Source organism: Delphinapterus leucas, chromosome 15 (assembly GCF_059928025.1).
Source record: "Delphinapterus leucas isolate spDelLeu-1000000601 "Yukka" chromosome 15, BTC_Dleu_Yukka2, whole genome shotgun sequence".
Taxonomy (NCBI): Eukaryota; Metazoa; Chordata; class Mammalia; order Artiodactyla; family Monodontidae; genus Delphinapterus; species Delphinapterus leucas.
Window position 1 is genome coordinate 60929882 of NC_143143.1, and position 14580 is coordinate 60944461.

General features: G+C 50.9%; 1 protein-coding gene across 1 annotated transcript in view; it reads left to right on the forward strand.

Annotated features, from left to right (window-relative positions):
• The window catches only part of ANGPT4 (angiopoietin 4), a 39714-nt gene that overhangs the window by 22985 nt on the left and 2149 nt on the right, over nt 1-14580 (forward strand). Inside the window, exons 4-7 of the mRNA XM_022592791.3 lie at nt 1347-1579; nt 5259-5374; nt 8229-8330; nt 10201-10367. Of these exons, the coding sequence (XP_022448499.2) occupies nt 1347-1579; nt 5259-5374; nt 8229-8330; nt 10201-10367 (618 nt within the window). The remainder of the gene's footprint in view (nt 1-1346; nt 1580-5258; nt 5375-8228; nt 8331-10200; nt 10368-14580) is intronic.

Here is a 14580-nt window from a genome sequence, read left to right on the forward strand (position 1 = left end):
TGCCCTGGCTGGACTCATTTTCTTAGTCCGGAGAATGGGTTGGCATAGCCTCATGTATAGGAAAACATCTCCCTCCTACCCCTATCCCTCAGCCACCCACCCACCCACAGCAGAGGCAAATATGTATGCACAGTCCCTTTTTAAACCCAAGTGAAGCAGACTACTCCTTGGCACATTGGTTTTTTGTCTCGTTTTTTCAGTTATCCTAGAGATGGTTCCATAACTGCATGACACACTTGCCCGTTCTTTCCTCCAGCTGCATAATGTTTCACTGTATGGCTGTCCCCGCATTTATTTCCCAGTCCCCAATTAATGGGTATTGAGGTTGTTCCAGTCTTTTACGATTCCAACCAGCGATGCTATGAATAACATCCCCATATCTTATTGCACACACGTGAGCAAATCTGTAGGCTAAAATGCCAAAAGTGCAAGAGCTGAGTCAAAAGCTTCTTTCTTTTTTAAGACTCTTTTTTTTTTAAAACTCATTACAAAAATGCCTCATGCTTATTAGACAGTCTTACTTATCAGACAATAGAGACCTGTGCAGAATGAAAGGGAAGGTCAGTCCCCTCCACCCACCCCCTCCTCTCCACCCCCGTCTGCTCAAACCTGCTCTGCAAAAGTAACAGCACTTAGTGGATTTTTTTTTCACATTCGCTAGAAACACAGGCGCCACTATGTCCTTCCACGTGTCCATCCACGCCTTTTCCTATAAGCTCCCCAGTATCCCTCTACATATACATTAATACTTTTTTCTTTCTCTTTTAATTTCCCACATGTGGGGTTAGACTAGAGGTACTGATGCGCTAGGGCACCCACTCCAAGTCCCCGGCATCTTTCCAATTCTGCGCAAATGCTCTCAGCCTCCTTCCCCTTCACCGCTCCGGAACATTTCCAGGGACACCAGAACAGAACAGACTCAGCCAGTCCTGGCTGTTGGCATTTTGGCTGTTTTGTTTTTCCCTATTACAACCCGTCCTCCAAAGGGCATTCATGCCCATGCTCCCTGGAGGTTATCTCTGGTGAGTGGACGGCTAGGTCAAAGGGCACGCATATTTGGGATTTGATAATGTCTACCAGGTCGCTGCTGTGTCCCTCCCACCCCACCTCTTTCCTCTACTGGACTCCAATCCATTTTACTCCAAGGCCAGGTCTCTCTTTCCTCCCCTCCGCACTCTGTGCTATCTGTGGGCACGGACCTCCGGGCTGTGTAACCCTGGGCGGGACGCTACCGCTCTGAGCCTCAGTGCGGGTCTGAGTCTCATCCCCGGGCCCAGGGGAAAGCCCGCGAGTGTGACTGCAACGTGGGGACGGCGGGTTCACGCCTGTGCGCCCCCGCCCCGCAGCGCGCTGGAGACGCGGGTGCAGGCCCTGGAGACGCAGCAGCAGGCGGAGCTGGCCAGCCTCCGCGGCGAGAAGGAGCGGCTGCGGCGCCTGCTGGGCCGCCAGAGCGGCGCCCTCGCCGGCCTTGAGCGCAGCCTGCGCGCCGCCAGCAGCAACTCCAGCCTCCTGCAGCGCCAGCAGAGCCAGCTGCTGGAGTCGGTGCAGCGCCTGGTGCGCGTCGTGGCCCAGGGCCCGGGTGAGCAAAGGGGGCCCGCCAGGTGCGGGAGGAGGGGAGGAGAGGGGTGGGAGACCCCGCTTACCCTCCCGGTTCACGCCAGTCCTGGAAGCTGCCTCGGGAAAGACCACCCCCCGCCCCCACCTATGAAACAGGAATAACACCAAACAGTAGTAATAATGGTGATGACAACAGTCCTAAGAGGAACCAATGCAGACTCTTGCCCCGACTCCACGTGTGACCTTGACCGGCGTTCGTTTCCCCATGCGTTTGATGGAGGTGATGATAATAAGAAGGATACCACCAGCCCAGACTGAGGAGTCCGGGGTCCAGGATCCACCCTCCATCTTCACTTGCTTGGGCTTGCCCCCCTCCCCAGGCCTCAGTTTCCCTATCTGCAGAATGGAGACGTTGGACTCAAGGCCTCCCAAGGACTTCTCTTACCCTAATGCCCCCTGCCCCTAAGCCCTAGAGGGCCAAACAGAAGTGGGGAGGCACCTGTGGCCCAGGCTTCTGAGAAAGGAGGACAATGGCCGGCCCCGCTCCCCATCCCTCACTTCTAATGGGACCGACTTCAATCACTCAGTTCCAGATTCAATCACTCAGTCAACAAGCACTTACTGCGCCAGACCCGGTGCTGGGTGCTGCGGATACAGCTGTGAACAGCAGAGTTCCACAACTGTCTCTTGCAAAAGATGCCCAACACCTGTCTGTGGGTCTCTGAGGGAAGGAGGAGGAAATACATATTTGTTAAGTGCCTACTATGTGCTAGATGCCCTGCTAGCAGTGTTCCTGAAGTTTCCAGTGGTTAAGAATCCGCCTGCCAATGCAGGGGACATGGGTTCGATCCCTGGTCCTCCGGGAAGATCCCACATGCCGTGGGGCAACTAAGCCCGTGCTGCAACCACTGAAGCCCACATGCCTAGAGCCCGTGCTCCACAGTAAGAGAAGCCACCGCAATGAGAAACCCACGCACCACAAGGAAGAGTAGCCCCCGCTCGCCACAACTAGAGAAAGCCCGCGCGCAGCAACGAAGACCCAATGCAGCCAAAAAAAAAAAAAAGCAATAGTGATGGATTCCAGACACTATGGCTGGCAGTGATTTACAGACAGAGGATGGCACCATGGCTCCATCTACGTTGGGCAGGCCCCACCAGATAGGGGTGTGAGGCCTGAGGTAGCCACAGGCAAGAGAGGTGAACACCTTCCAAACCATGAGATTAGGAGTGACCCGAACCCATCACTGGCTTGTGCATAGAGCCGTAGCAATGAGGCTGCCTAAATTAATCCTGTAGCTCTGCCAAAGGCACGGGGCCTGGGCCCAACACTTCTCCCCACAGGCTCACCGCTAACTCAGTCTCCAGCTGTGGCCCAATGTCTGCTCACCAGTCTGGGTGAGAGGTTGTATAGGGGACTTTGCCTCAGGCACCCTTTGACCAAACGCCTGTCCTGCCCCACTGTCACCAGGGAGAGGCACTACGGGTTGTTTCTCCCTACTGTCTAGATGGAGAAACTGGAGGAAGATTAGTCACCAGGTGTAGAACAGAAGATTGGATGGAGACGGGCACAGGAACCAGGCATCCATGAAGGCCAGCATGAAGCCTGCACCCCCTCTCTGCACAGCTTTGTCCTAGGCAGGTGGAGGCTGGCAAGGGGTGGAGAACTCAGGGCATTCAGAAGGTTAGAAGGACGGGGACACAGGTAGAAAAGACCTAACCCATGCATGGTATCAGAAGCAGCATTCGTTAACGAGGTCTGTTTGTCCAACCTTGTATGGGCTCAGTGGTGGAGACCCAAGGGGAGGTGGGTAGTAGGAAAGGTACTGGCTCTCCAGTCAAATGGACCAGAGTTCAAGCTCTGGCTCCTTCACTTACTAGCCCTGGCACTTTGCACAGGTCATTTAACATCTCAGAGCCTTGATTTTCCTCACCTATAAAATGGGAATAATAATAGCTCCTATCTCTCAGAGTTCTGGCACAGAGCATCCGATGAGTTCATACACATGAAGGGGCTGAGCATGGTGCCTAGGGCCAAAAGGGGGTGAAGCTGGTACAAAGATTAAGCGGGGTCCAGGCTGAGGCCAAACTATGTTGCATGTCAATACTGGTCCATCCTTGCTCTTATGCTCCCTGAAAATACTTTTCCTGGCCCCAGACTGCCCCTGACAGTACCTGGCTGAGAAACACTACAATGCATGGTGGGTATTTCACTTTTATTGCTATGATTGTCATTAAGGCTATTGTTGTTGACTAAGGAAAACAATAGTGGACAGACCCTGAGAAGAGTGGCTGGAAATCTGAGGCCAACTCCTAGCTCTGCCCTTGCCTAGCTGGGAAAGTTGGGCCTGTCCCAGCTCGCCTCTAGGCCAGCAACCTACCAGGCTTGGCTAGACTCCAGTTCCCCAGGGACCAGGGGGCTGGCAGATGGGGCCGTGGAGACTCTGCCCAGGGAATGTTTGTGCACAGACTGGGATGGATTTGGGGCCTTTGTCCCTTCATTTGTGATCTGGGAATAGCAGCCTCATTTCAACAGTGCCTCAGCTCCAGGACCCAGGATCCAGGTTCAAGAATGAGGCCAAAACAGGAAGTCCCACCCCTTGGTAGCTTCCTGGTTCCTCACTGGTCAGGATACCTATCCATCTGGAACTTTAGCCCTATCCTTGGATACCCACCTACCCACAGATTGGTTTCTGGTGGAATCATAGCCCAAACCTCTAACTGGATCCCAAAAAAGGAGCCAGAGAGGGTGTTTGAAACCTCTGTAGTTTAGTTACCAACAGTCACTTTTTTCAGGTTAAGCCTGAAGGCCTCCAGGGCCCTGGTGGGATTTGGCCGTTAAATTAATATTCTCCCTTAAGGCCAGAGGTCAGCTCCCAGGGAGGGCATAATGAGGGGGACCCACCTAAGAGCTGCAGGGATATCCAGCTGGTAGAGTGGGCTGTGGAGGGGACCCTGGGTCTCCTACCCGAGAGAGCTCCAAGGACAAATCCCCTATAAGACCTGGAGAGAGGGAAAGCCCTGCCCAACCCCTCCCACCCGACCCAGCTGTGTGGCGTTGAGCCAGTTACCTCACTTTTGGGCCTCAGTTTCCTAGTCTGTGAAATGCGGAAGTACCTCAGTGGAGTTCAAGCCCCAATTACCTGTCCTGGAAAACTCTAGCAGCCTCATCTCTGCCCTTCCTGCTTTGAGCCTCATCCCCTCCAATCTCTGTTCTATCCTCTGGCCAGAGGGCTCTTCTTCTGCAGAGCCTGGGCTCCTCAGCCTTGCATTCAAGGCTGAAATCTCAGCCTCATCTCTCCTTCCTTAATGTTGCTCTCTGGTCCGTCAAACAGCCAGAGTTCCCTCTGGCCTTAGCTCTGGATTTGGGTGTGAGTCATCTCCTCTTTGTGGCCTCAGCCAAATTCCCCTCACCTCACCCCGAACCCTGCACACACAGGACTGTTCCCGCCTTGGAGCCCGTGCATATGCTGTTCCCTCTGCCTGAGACACTCGCCCCTTCTCCACCTGGGTGGCCTCTGCTCCTCATCCAGGTCCCAGCTCACTGTCAGCTCCTCTATGAAACCTTCCAGGGTCCAATATCTCTCCCTATCCCCAACGCCTCCCAGCCCAGAACCTGGCACAGAGCAGACGGGAGTGCCCACCTGACCCCTTCCCTCTCTCCTTAGCTCACTTCCAATTGTTTTTACCTTGTCCCATTGCAGCCTCCATGAGGGCAGCTGAGCAGGTGTTCCAGGACTGTGCAGAGATCCAGCGCTCCGGAGCCAATGCCAGTGGCATCTACACCATCCATGTGGCCAATGTGACAGAGCCCAGAAAGGTTAGGGGGCTCCCGGAGGGCTGAGGCTATCAGAGGGTGCTGAGCCAGAAGACTCTCAGACAACCCTCCACCCCACCCCGCCCTACCCCCACCAACGTCACCTCCAGGCCTTGTCCAACATCTGAGATTCCAGAGAAGGTGGGGGTGACCCTACCCTCTGGAGCCCGCACTCATTCAGGGGTCAGATCATGCGGTTAAAGCAGAAGTTCCCAAAGTTGGCAATGCATCCTTCTCCAGCATGTTTGCCTGGGATGCTTTTAAGTTAGAATAGCAATAAATGGTTCTGTGTTGGTTCAGATAATGCTAGCTGATACAGCAAACAAACCTGCAAGAATTTCAGTTCCAGGGGCTTAACACAAAGAAGTTTATTTCTAATCTACTTACAGTCCAGCTGAAGGTAGGTGTGGGAGCTTGCTTTAGGTGGGAAATTAGAGACTGGGGCCGATGGAAGCTCCACCGTCTTCAGTGAGTGGCTCCCAAGCTTACCCAGAACTTTGAGGCCCAGTTATCAGATGTGTGGGGGGAGGGCAGTCAAGGGAAAATGTGGATGTCAGGAGGGAGGGTTTGGGGGCCAGGCCCAGAAGTGGAAGAGTCTGGGGAACAACTAGCCAGTCTTCCCACTTCATATTCCCTTTTCAGTTTTCTTTCAACCCAGCTGAATATATCAAGGAGGATGGCTCAGATTATCTTCAACAGTTCTCACACACCTGCTAAATCCCCCTTTTAACAAAGAGAGATCAGGCCCTCAATCTCTAGCTAGAATTTTCTAACACTATTTTGTTTTCATTATATGTATTTTTACAATTATCTGAATAAAGACAAGTGTTACTAATTTTCCCTCTATGGTACTAATAAGATTTCCTTTTAAGATGCATTTAGTCTGAGTATTTATTTAAGTAAAAAAAAAAGACACCATTTTTTTAACATCTTTATTGGAGTATAATTGCTTTACAGTGGTGTGTTAGTTTCTGCTGTATAACACAGTGAATCAGCTATACGTATACATACATCCCCATATCTCCTCCCTCTTGCGTCTCCCTCCCACCCTCCCTATCTCACCCCTCTAGGTGGTCACAAAGCACCGAACTGACCTCCCCGTGCTATGCTGCTGCTTCCCACTAGCTATCTATTTTACGTTTGGTAGTGTATATATGTCCATGCCACTCTCTCACTTCGTCCCAGCTTACCCTTCCCACTCCCTGTATCCTCAAGTCCATTCTCTATGAAAGATAACATTTTTTTTTTTTTTTTTTTTTTTGCGGTACGCGGGCCTCTCACTGTTGTGGCCTCTCCCATTGCGGAGCACAGGCTCCAGACACGCAGGCTCAGTGGCCATGGCTCACGGGCCCAGCCGCTCCGCGGCATGTGGGATCTTCCCGGATCGGGGCACGAACCCGTGTCCCCTGCATCAGCAGGCAGACTCTCAACCACTGCGCCACCAGAGAAGCCCGAAAGATACCATTTTTAAAGTAAATATTTTATATGAAATTAGTTCAGCTATGGTGGAATTTGGGAAGGTGTGAATAACTAAAATTTGGGAACACTGATAGAGAGGGAAGAGCTGGCCTGGGAGGCAAGAGATCTGGGCTCAAACCTCAGCTTTACTTTTGACTCATTTGCCTTGAGCAAGTCCCTTCCCTTCTCTAGGCCTCAGTTTCCCTTCCTGCAACTTCTGCTACCCTCACAACAGATGCCACTGTCTTCTCTCCCTGAGCAGAACTTCACCATCTCAGAGCCTTTACTCCTGCTCCCTCCACTGGAAACACTATTCCCACTGATCTCTGTCTGGCAGGCACATCATCATCCAAAGCCTTGTTCCAATGCCACCTCCTCTGGGAAGCTTTCCAGGATTGCCCCGTGACTCCTTCTTGGGAACTCTCTTTGTAGCTGCCCAAATGTTCCTATTCAATAGTCTGCTAGCCCTATCAGACCTAGCCCTATCAGTCTGCTAGCCTCCTCCAGACCAAGCCAGCCCTGGGGGTTAATTTATCTCTGATTTGTCTCTGATTCACCTAGTACAGGGGCAGACACCAAGTGTTTCCTCATCAAACATTGAAATGTACTGAGCTGGCTGGAAAAAATAATATGTGAACAAAAGTTAAACTGAAAGATGTGATTGTGGTGGATGGTAAGCTGTTTGAAAGAAAGAATCATTCTGTCTTATCCATATTGGCATTCCCCATGCCTTGAATGGAACCTGGCACCTAGTAAATGCTCAGAAAACATTTATCTGCTGAATGTAATAACATTTCCTTTTTTTTTTTTTTTTTGTATTTTGGCCATGCCGCCCGGCATGCAGGATGGTTTCCCAACCAGGGATCGAACCTGGGCTTCCACAATGAAAGCACAGAATCCTAACCATTAGGCCACCAGGGAACCCCTGTAATAACATTTGCTGAGTCTACACCATGTGCCAAGCACTTTACATCTCTTGGCATTTAATTCTTACAGCAACCCTGCAATAATAGCGAGTGAAAGGCCTCCATTTACTGAGTTCCTAGTATGTTATGTGCCAGGCTCTGTTCTTTTGATGGATGACTCATCTCATTTAATTTTCACAACAATCCCAGTGTGCAGATGAGAAACTGAGGCACAAAAAGGTTAAGGTATTAACATCCCCATTTTACAACTGAGGAAAAGAAGGCTCCGAGAGGACATCACTTGCCCACCGTTTCAGACAAATGAAGGCAACAGGTGGGGGATTCGGACCTGGATCCTTGAGATGCCCTTGACCACCAAGCTCACCTGTTGCTCTGTGAGGTTCTGTCAGCCAAATCACCCTCGGGCTGGCCCAGACCTGGCTTCTGGCTGCCTCCTGGGGCTTCCAACTTCCCACCTCCCCAATTTCCTCCAGGTATTCTGTGACATGGAGGCCAGTGGAGGTGGGTGGACCCTCATCCAGCGCCGTGAGAATGGCAGCATGAATTTCCAACGGAACTGGAAGGATTACAAACAGGTAACATTTCTGCCCTGGGGAGGAGCTTGTCAGCCCTGAAACCTGGGGCAGGAAGTGGGTTGTGGGCAGAGGTCTGGTTTGCCCCCAACCCTTCTCAGAAAATAAATCAGCCCACCTGAACCAACTGCCTTCAAAGAGATTTGGCCAGTGCAAATATGCTATCAGGGACTCCATCACCCGAAATTGAACCCTCTTTTTGCAAGTCCTGACATATATCCTAAGAATGAAAGTTTAAGTTTTATTTTGTTTTAATTTTTGGAAAAGATAATACATATACCTTGCTAAAAATTTTTAAAGAATACAAAAAAGGGAAGAGAAAAAAGTGATCTCCGCTGCTCACCCCTGGCTGCATTGCTTAAATGAATGTCTTTGTCTTAGCACACATACATGACTACATCTGCAGGAGAGATGTTTTAAATTCAGAATTGCTGGCTTACTCACCCCTGGCTGCATTGCTTAAATGAATGTCTTTGTCTTAGCACACATACATGACTACATCTGCAGGAGAGATGTTTTAAATTCAGAATTGCTGGCTTACTCACCCCTGGCTGCATTGCTTAAATGAATGTCTTTGTCTTAGCACACATACATGACTACATCTGCAGGAGAGATGTTTTAAATTCAGAATTGCTGGCTTAAAGACCCCATGCATTTTACAAGACGAGGAATAGTGCCTGATTGTCTTCCAATTTTTTAATTAAATTTTGGATAAAGGATTTTTGGCAAGCTGACTTAAAAGCTCTTAAAGTTTTTAAGAGCAAAAGAAATAGGAAAAGATACACAGAAATACAATACTATTTTTTGTGTGTCTGCTTGCTGTTCATTTGATAAATACTTTTTAAAAGTACCAAATTAATCTATGGGTGTTCTTGAACCAATTGGGTTTTAAAGAATCACTCAAATGGCAAAGAGAAATAGGGTGCTCAGAAGCAGAAATATGCAAAAGACTGCTAAATATTAACCATTAGGCTAATAAGGGGTACAGCGTGACTAAAATGGGGAGTGGGGCTTAGGTGTGCCCTGTCCTCGGTGCTGAATTATTGTTCTGCCCAAGGGCATTGGTCACGTGTCACTCTGGGACACTGGTGACTCCCAATGCTCTTAGCTTTACATTCCTATGTTACTGAAATTTTGCAGTGGCTGCCATGTCACTGAACAATGTTTGCTCTACCACTTATGCAGCTGATTTAATTTTTTAATTGAGATGTAATATTCATGTAGCTAAGTGCACAAATCTGAAGTGTAAGACTCAGTGAATTTTCACATATGTATTCACCCATGTGACCACCATTCAAAGCTAGATATACAACACTTCCAGCACCCCAGAAACACTCCTGTGTCCCTTCCAAGTCAAGACTCCTCTAAAGGTAGTAGCTATTCTTTTTTTTGTTTTTTTTTTTTTGCGGTACGCGGGCCTCTCACTGTTGTGGCCTCTCCCGTTGCGGAGCACAGGCTCCGGACGCGCAGGCCCAGCGGCCATGGCTCACGGGCCTAGCCGCTCCGTGGCATGTGGGATCTTCCCAAACCGGGGCACGAACCCGTGTCCCCTGCATCGGCAGGCGGGCTCTCAACCGCTGCGCCACCAGGGAAGCCCGGTAGTAGCTATTCTGACTTCTACCACCACAGACTTCTTTTTCTTTGCCTGTTCTTGAACTTTATAGATTTCAATTATGATTCATGTGATTTCAGTTATTTTTAACAGGCTTTTACAGTCACAAAAGTCTTAGTCTTTTTGCTCTAGGAGTTGGGGAGCTCCTAGCAAAGTGGTTTTGGGTAAGTGTCCCCAGAGCCCGGCCCAGCCCAGCTCCTTAAGCAGAGGCGTAGCCTTCCTCCTCGGCATGCAGCCTACCCCCATTCTCCTCTTCCCCAGGGCTTTGGCAACCCAGCCGGGGAGCACTGGTTAGGTAACGAGGTGGTGCACCAGCTCACCAGCAGGGCAGCGTACTCTCTGCGCGTGGAGCTGCAAGATTGGGAAGGCAACGAGGCCTACGCCCAGTATGAGCATTTCCAGCTGGGCAGCGAGGGGCAGCTGTACAGGTGGGCTTGGGGCCCAGGCTCATGGGTGGGCTGGGAGCCCTGGGCTAGTGGCTACAGAGTATGCACCAACGGTCAGTCCCTGGGCGTCTCCAGTTCCTGCCATCTGTCCCCAATTTGGGCGCACGTCATGGGATCTGGAGGCGGCTGGTTAGCACTCAGCACATCCTGGCCACTGGGTGGGGTGGAGAGAATGTCGCTGACACTGCCATGCCAGGAACAGGAAGGGGCCTTCCAAGGTCAGTCACCCCGAGGCAATCATTTTACAGAGGCCCAGAAGCGGGGAGGTGACTCTCCCAGCCTGTCCTATGCTGTGGGGTGAGGTGGAAATTTCAGGCTGGGAATCAGGGGAACTGGGCTCATTCTGGCTCTGCTCCAGCTCAGTGTGTGAACTCAGGCAAGTCAAGTGGGCTTCTCTGTACCTCTGCTTCTTAACCACAGGGTGGGCTTAAATATGAGCCCATTAGAAAATCATCAAGGTCTCTCACCCCTCCCTCAGCCTGGTTCTTGGCTCTGTTCAGGAAAAGGAACGAACATTTCTTGAGCACCTATTATGTTCCAGGCAAATGACTCCATTTAATCCTCCCCACAACCTTCTGAGGTAAGCATTGCTGTACCTGCTTTAACGATGTGGAAACTGAGACACAGAGCTTAAGTCCCCTGCCCAAAGTTACAAAACAGGTAGGGCCTGGTTTTGAATTCAGTTTTGCTGCCAAAACTCATGGTGTTTCTCCTACATGATGTTACGTCTCTCAGAAACTCAAGGATCTTAAAGATAAGCTAGCTTGGAACCAGGACAGAATTGAATTCATAGACTCATGCTCTAGGGCCACAAAGGACCTCACATGTCATCTGGTTTTTCACATGATGCTAGAATCTCCTCCACGGCCACATTCATCATCCAGCCATGCTGGAATGCCTTCACTGATGGGAGGTCACTTCCTCCCAAAGAATCTCTGATGACTCTCTGTCCACCTGCATTGTATGCCTAATTCCACCTCTGAGGGCTTCCCTGTGATGTGCCCCCAACCCCTCTATTAAATGCCCCTGGTTCCTCCAGCTAGCTGGTTCTGACATCCCTTCTATGGAACCCAACCCAGTCTGATAATGTTCCTCCTTCAAGTGCAATGTCTAGAGCTGAATGAAACATCCCCGGCTCTGGGCTAGGCGGGGCTCAGCTGGATGCCTCCGACTCCATAAGCTGAACAGCGAGTAGCCACAACGTCCTGCTGACTCCTCTTTAAGCCACTGACCACCAAAGCCAAGGCTTAAATCCTGACTTTATCCCTATCTCCCTGAGCGACCCTGAGCAAGTCCCTTCACCTTCTCATCTGCAAAATGGGTGCCATAGGTGTACCTACCTCATTTAAAGTGCTGTGAAGCTTGAATGAGATACTACACATAGAGCATTAATGCTGGCACTTAGTATATGTTCAGCAAATAATATTATAACATTATATTATAATATTATAATTACTGTCCCCAAGCCAGCCCTTCACACACTTGGCTGGACTGCTCTGGGCAAGTTCACTGCTGTTCCCATCTCCAGTGCCTGGGACATGGTAAGTGCATAACAGGAAGCTGGGGGAGCCTCCCTTTCCTACACAAGTAACAGTTAAACCTCAACTCCATGACCCAATTCTTGGGCAGCAGCTTCTGTGGCCCTAAGTCCAGGATCTGCCATTTTTCTTGCGCAAGAAACATCGGGAAAAGTATCTCATTGTGCTAAAGAACATGGCCCTGGAGCCAAATTGCCTGGGTATGAACCCTGACTCTATCACTTGTTGGATTCATGGCCTTAGACAAGTTACTTACCTCTCTGTGCCTCAGTCTCCTCATCTGTAAAATATAGTATCTATGTCATAATTGAGATAACCTGCAGAAAACGCATAGCGTGTGGTAAGTGTTACATAAATGTTAGAGATATACAAACAATATATTCAAAGACAGAAATATAATATTTCTGCATCTATGTATATCTCAATTATTTATGTCCATTTATACAAGCATATACATGTATGTTACATTTGGAACCCCTTGCTGTGCTCCCCTCTGTGAATTTGATGCGCTCCCTCTGGCTTTTTATCTGAGACATGGAAAGCTCCCTGCCCATGGTTCCAGACTGTTATGCTCAGGTTTCAAAGGGCCCACATCTATGTGACCCTTTGCAGAGCCCTAAATAATAATAATGATATATTGAACACTTGCTCTGTGCCAGGCATGGGCTGGTTCTTGTCATTTGTGGAAGAATCAGACCTGCGCTCTACCCCTCAAAGTTGTTCACAGTCCAGTGTGTCGTGTGTGTCTGAGGGTGAGTGTGTCCACAAGCAAACCCACACCCCCAAGAAGACAGGAGTTGCCTAAGGGGAAAGCACAAGGGCATAGAGATGCTTGCGCTATCGGGGAGGGCTCCCTGGAGGAGGTAGTGCCTATGAAGAGTAGGCATTCTCCAGACAGAGAGAGGATAGAAAGGGCTCCCCAAGCAGCAGGGAGATTCTGAAAAGAAGGCAGAAAGAAGAGTTGACATGCAGCTGGCCACAGAAACCCCAAACCTGAGCAAGGCTCTTTCAAGGGCTCCGGGGATCGTAAGGAATAGGCCCTGCTCATTCAGGAAAAGCCTGGAAGATCCTGGAAAACACATAGGGACCTGGAAACTGCCAGAGAAGGGCTAAGGGGAGAGTGACAGAAACAGGTGCCGTCCCTGGGTCCCCACCGTACAGAGTCAGCTGCCTGGTGAGGTGGGGTGGATCCCCATAGGGAAGCCTAGAGGTGGCGAAACCTGGGCAGGCAGAAGCTGGAGCATGGGCATCGGGGTGGGAGGGGCACCCTTATTTGTCAGACACAATAATGGGAACCCTCTGGAGCCCGGCTGGGGTGCATGCATAAGACTGCAGAGAAGTGACCCACGGAGCGGGGTGGGGGAGGCACAGACAAGACACAGGCACACACTGACACCAGGCACAGGCCTTCCAGAGGTGCCCACACACCCAGACCAGGCAACAAGCACCAGATACACACAGAGATATACAGGGACACGCACAGACGCACATGCACATGTGGAGGGGCTCACCACACCCCTGGGGTACACACTTGAACCTTCAGGGCACAGACTCACACAAGTGTCATAGCCACACAAACAAGCACAGACACACACCCAGGCAAGTGTGCAAACATGCCTCAGAGAAGCCCTCTCAGGTAAACAGGCACATAATCTCAGGCACAAAGACATATTCCAAAGCACACACTCAGACCCACCATAGAGACTGCTGCACAAACTTAAACACACACATAAACACGCAGGCACGGAGACTTGTATCCGGATGCTCACGACCTCAGACACAGACTCACGCACCTCATGTGTCTCAATTGGGGGTGTCCAAGGACTCGTGTGTATGTTTGTGTTCCCCAGACCTGAGCCATGATTATGTCCAAAGTGCATCTGAGCAATGGGTCAACTGGGGCTTCCCGGCTCATGACTTGAGGGTCCCTTAGAGATCATAGATCCCCCTTCTGGCTCCCAGAGAGGAGGGGAAGGGAGGCTGAGGACTTGGGGCCAGTGCTACTGCAGTGACCCCATGAGATCATTCGGCTTTGTCCAGCACTGATTCCACACAGCCCCAGACTAAAGGTGACCCCAAACTTTAGCCTGAGCCCCGAGCCTGGCCTTGAACTGACATGACTGAACCCTCAAATGGAGCCCTCAATGGCCACAAGGAGAAGCTGGGACCATATGAGCAGGTGGGCCAGCCAGCCTGCCCCCACCCCAGGGAGCCCCTGGCCAGGTAGGCCTCTTGGCGGGGGATTTGCAACACCACTCATGCAAGCCCAGGGTGGCATATTTAAGGGCACAGTTAAGGCTTCACGGCTGGCCACCCTGAGCCAGCCCTGCCCTCACCACAGACAGAGAACACAGGTGGTAGATGCAGGGACTGAGGTGGCCTCATGCCCAGGCCCCACATTCCCTCTGGATCCCAATGGGGGCATCTCGCAGGCCCTGCCCTGGGGAGCCAGGGCTTCCCTGAGCTGCCCCGGCTGCATCTGGTGTCCACTTGTCTCCACCCATAGGACCTTCTGTTGCTCCCAAACTGGCTCCCGCCTCAGCTGCCAGTGCAGCCCCTGCCCTGCTACAAGCCCCCAACACTCTCTCCTGCCAGGCTCAGTGGAAGCCTGTGCCAGCCATGCACATGGGCTGGGAACACGGGGACAGGATGGGACG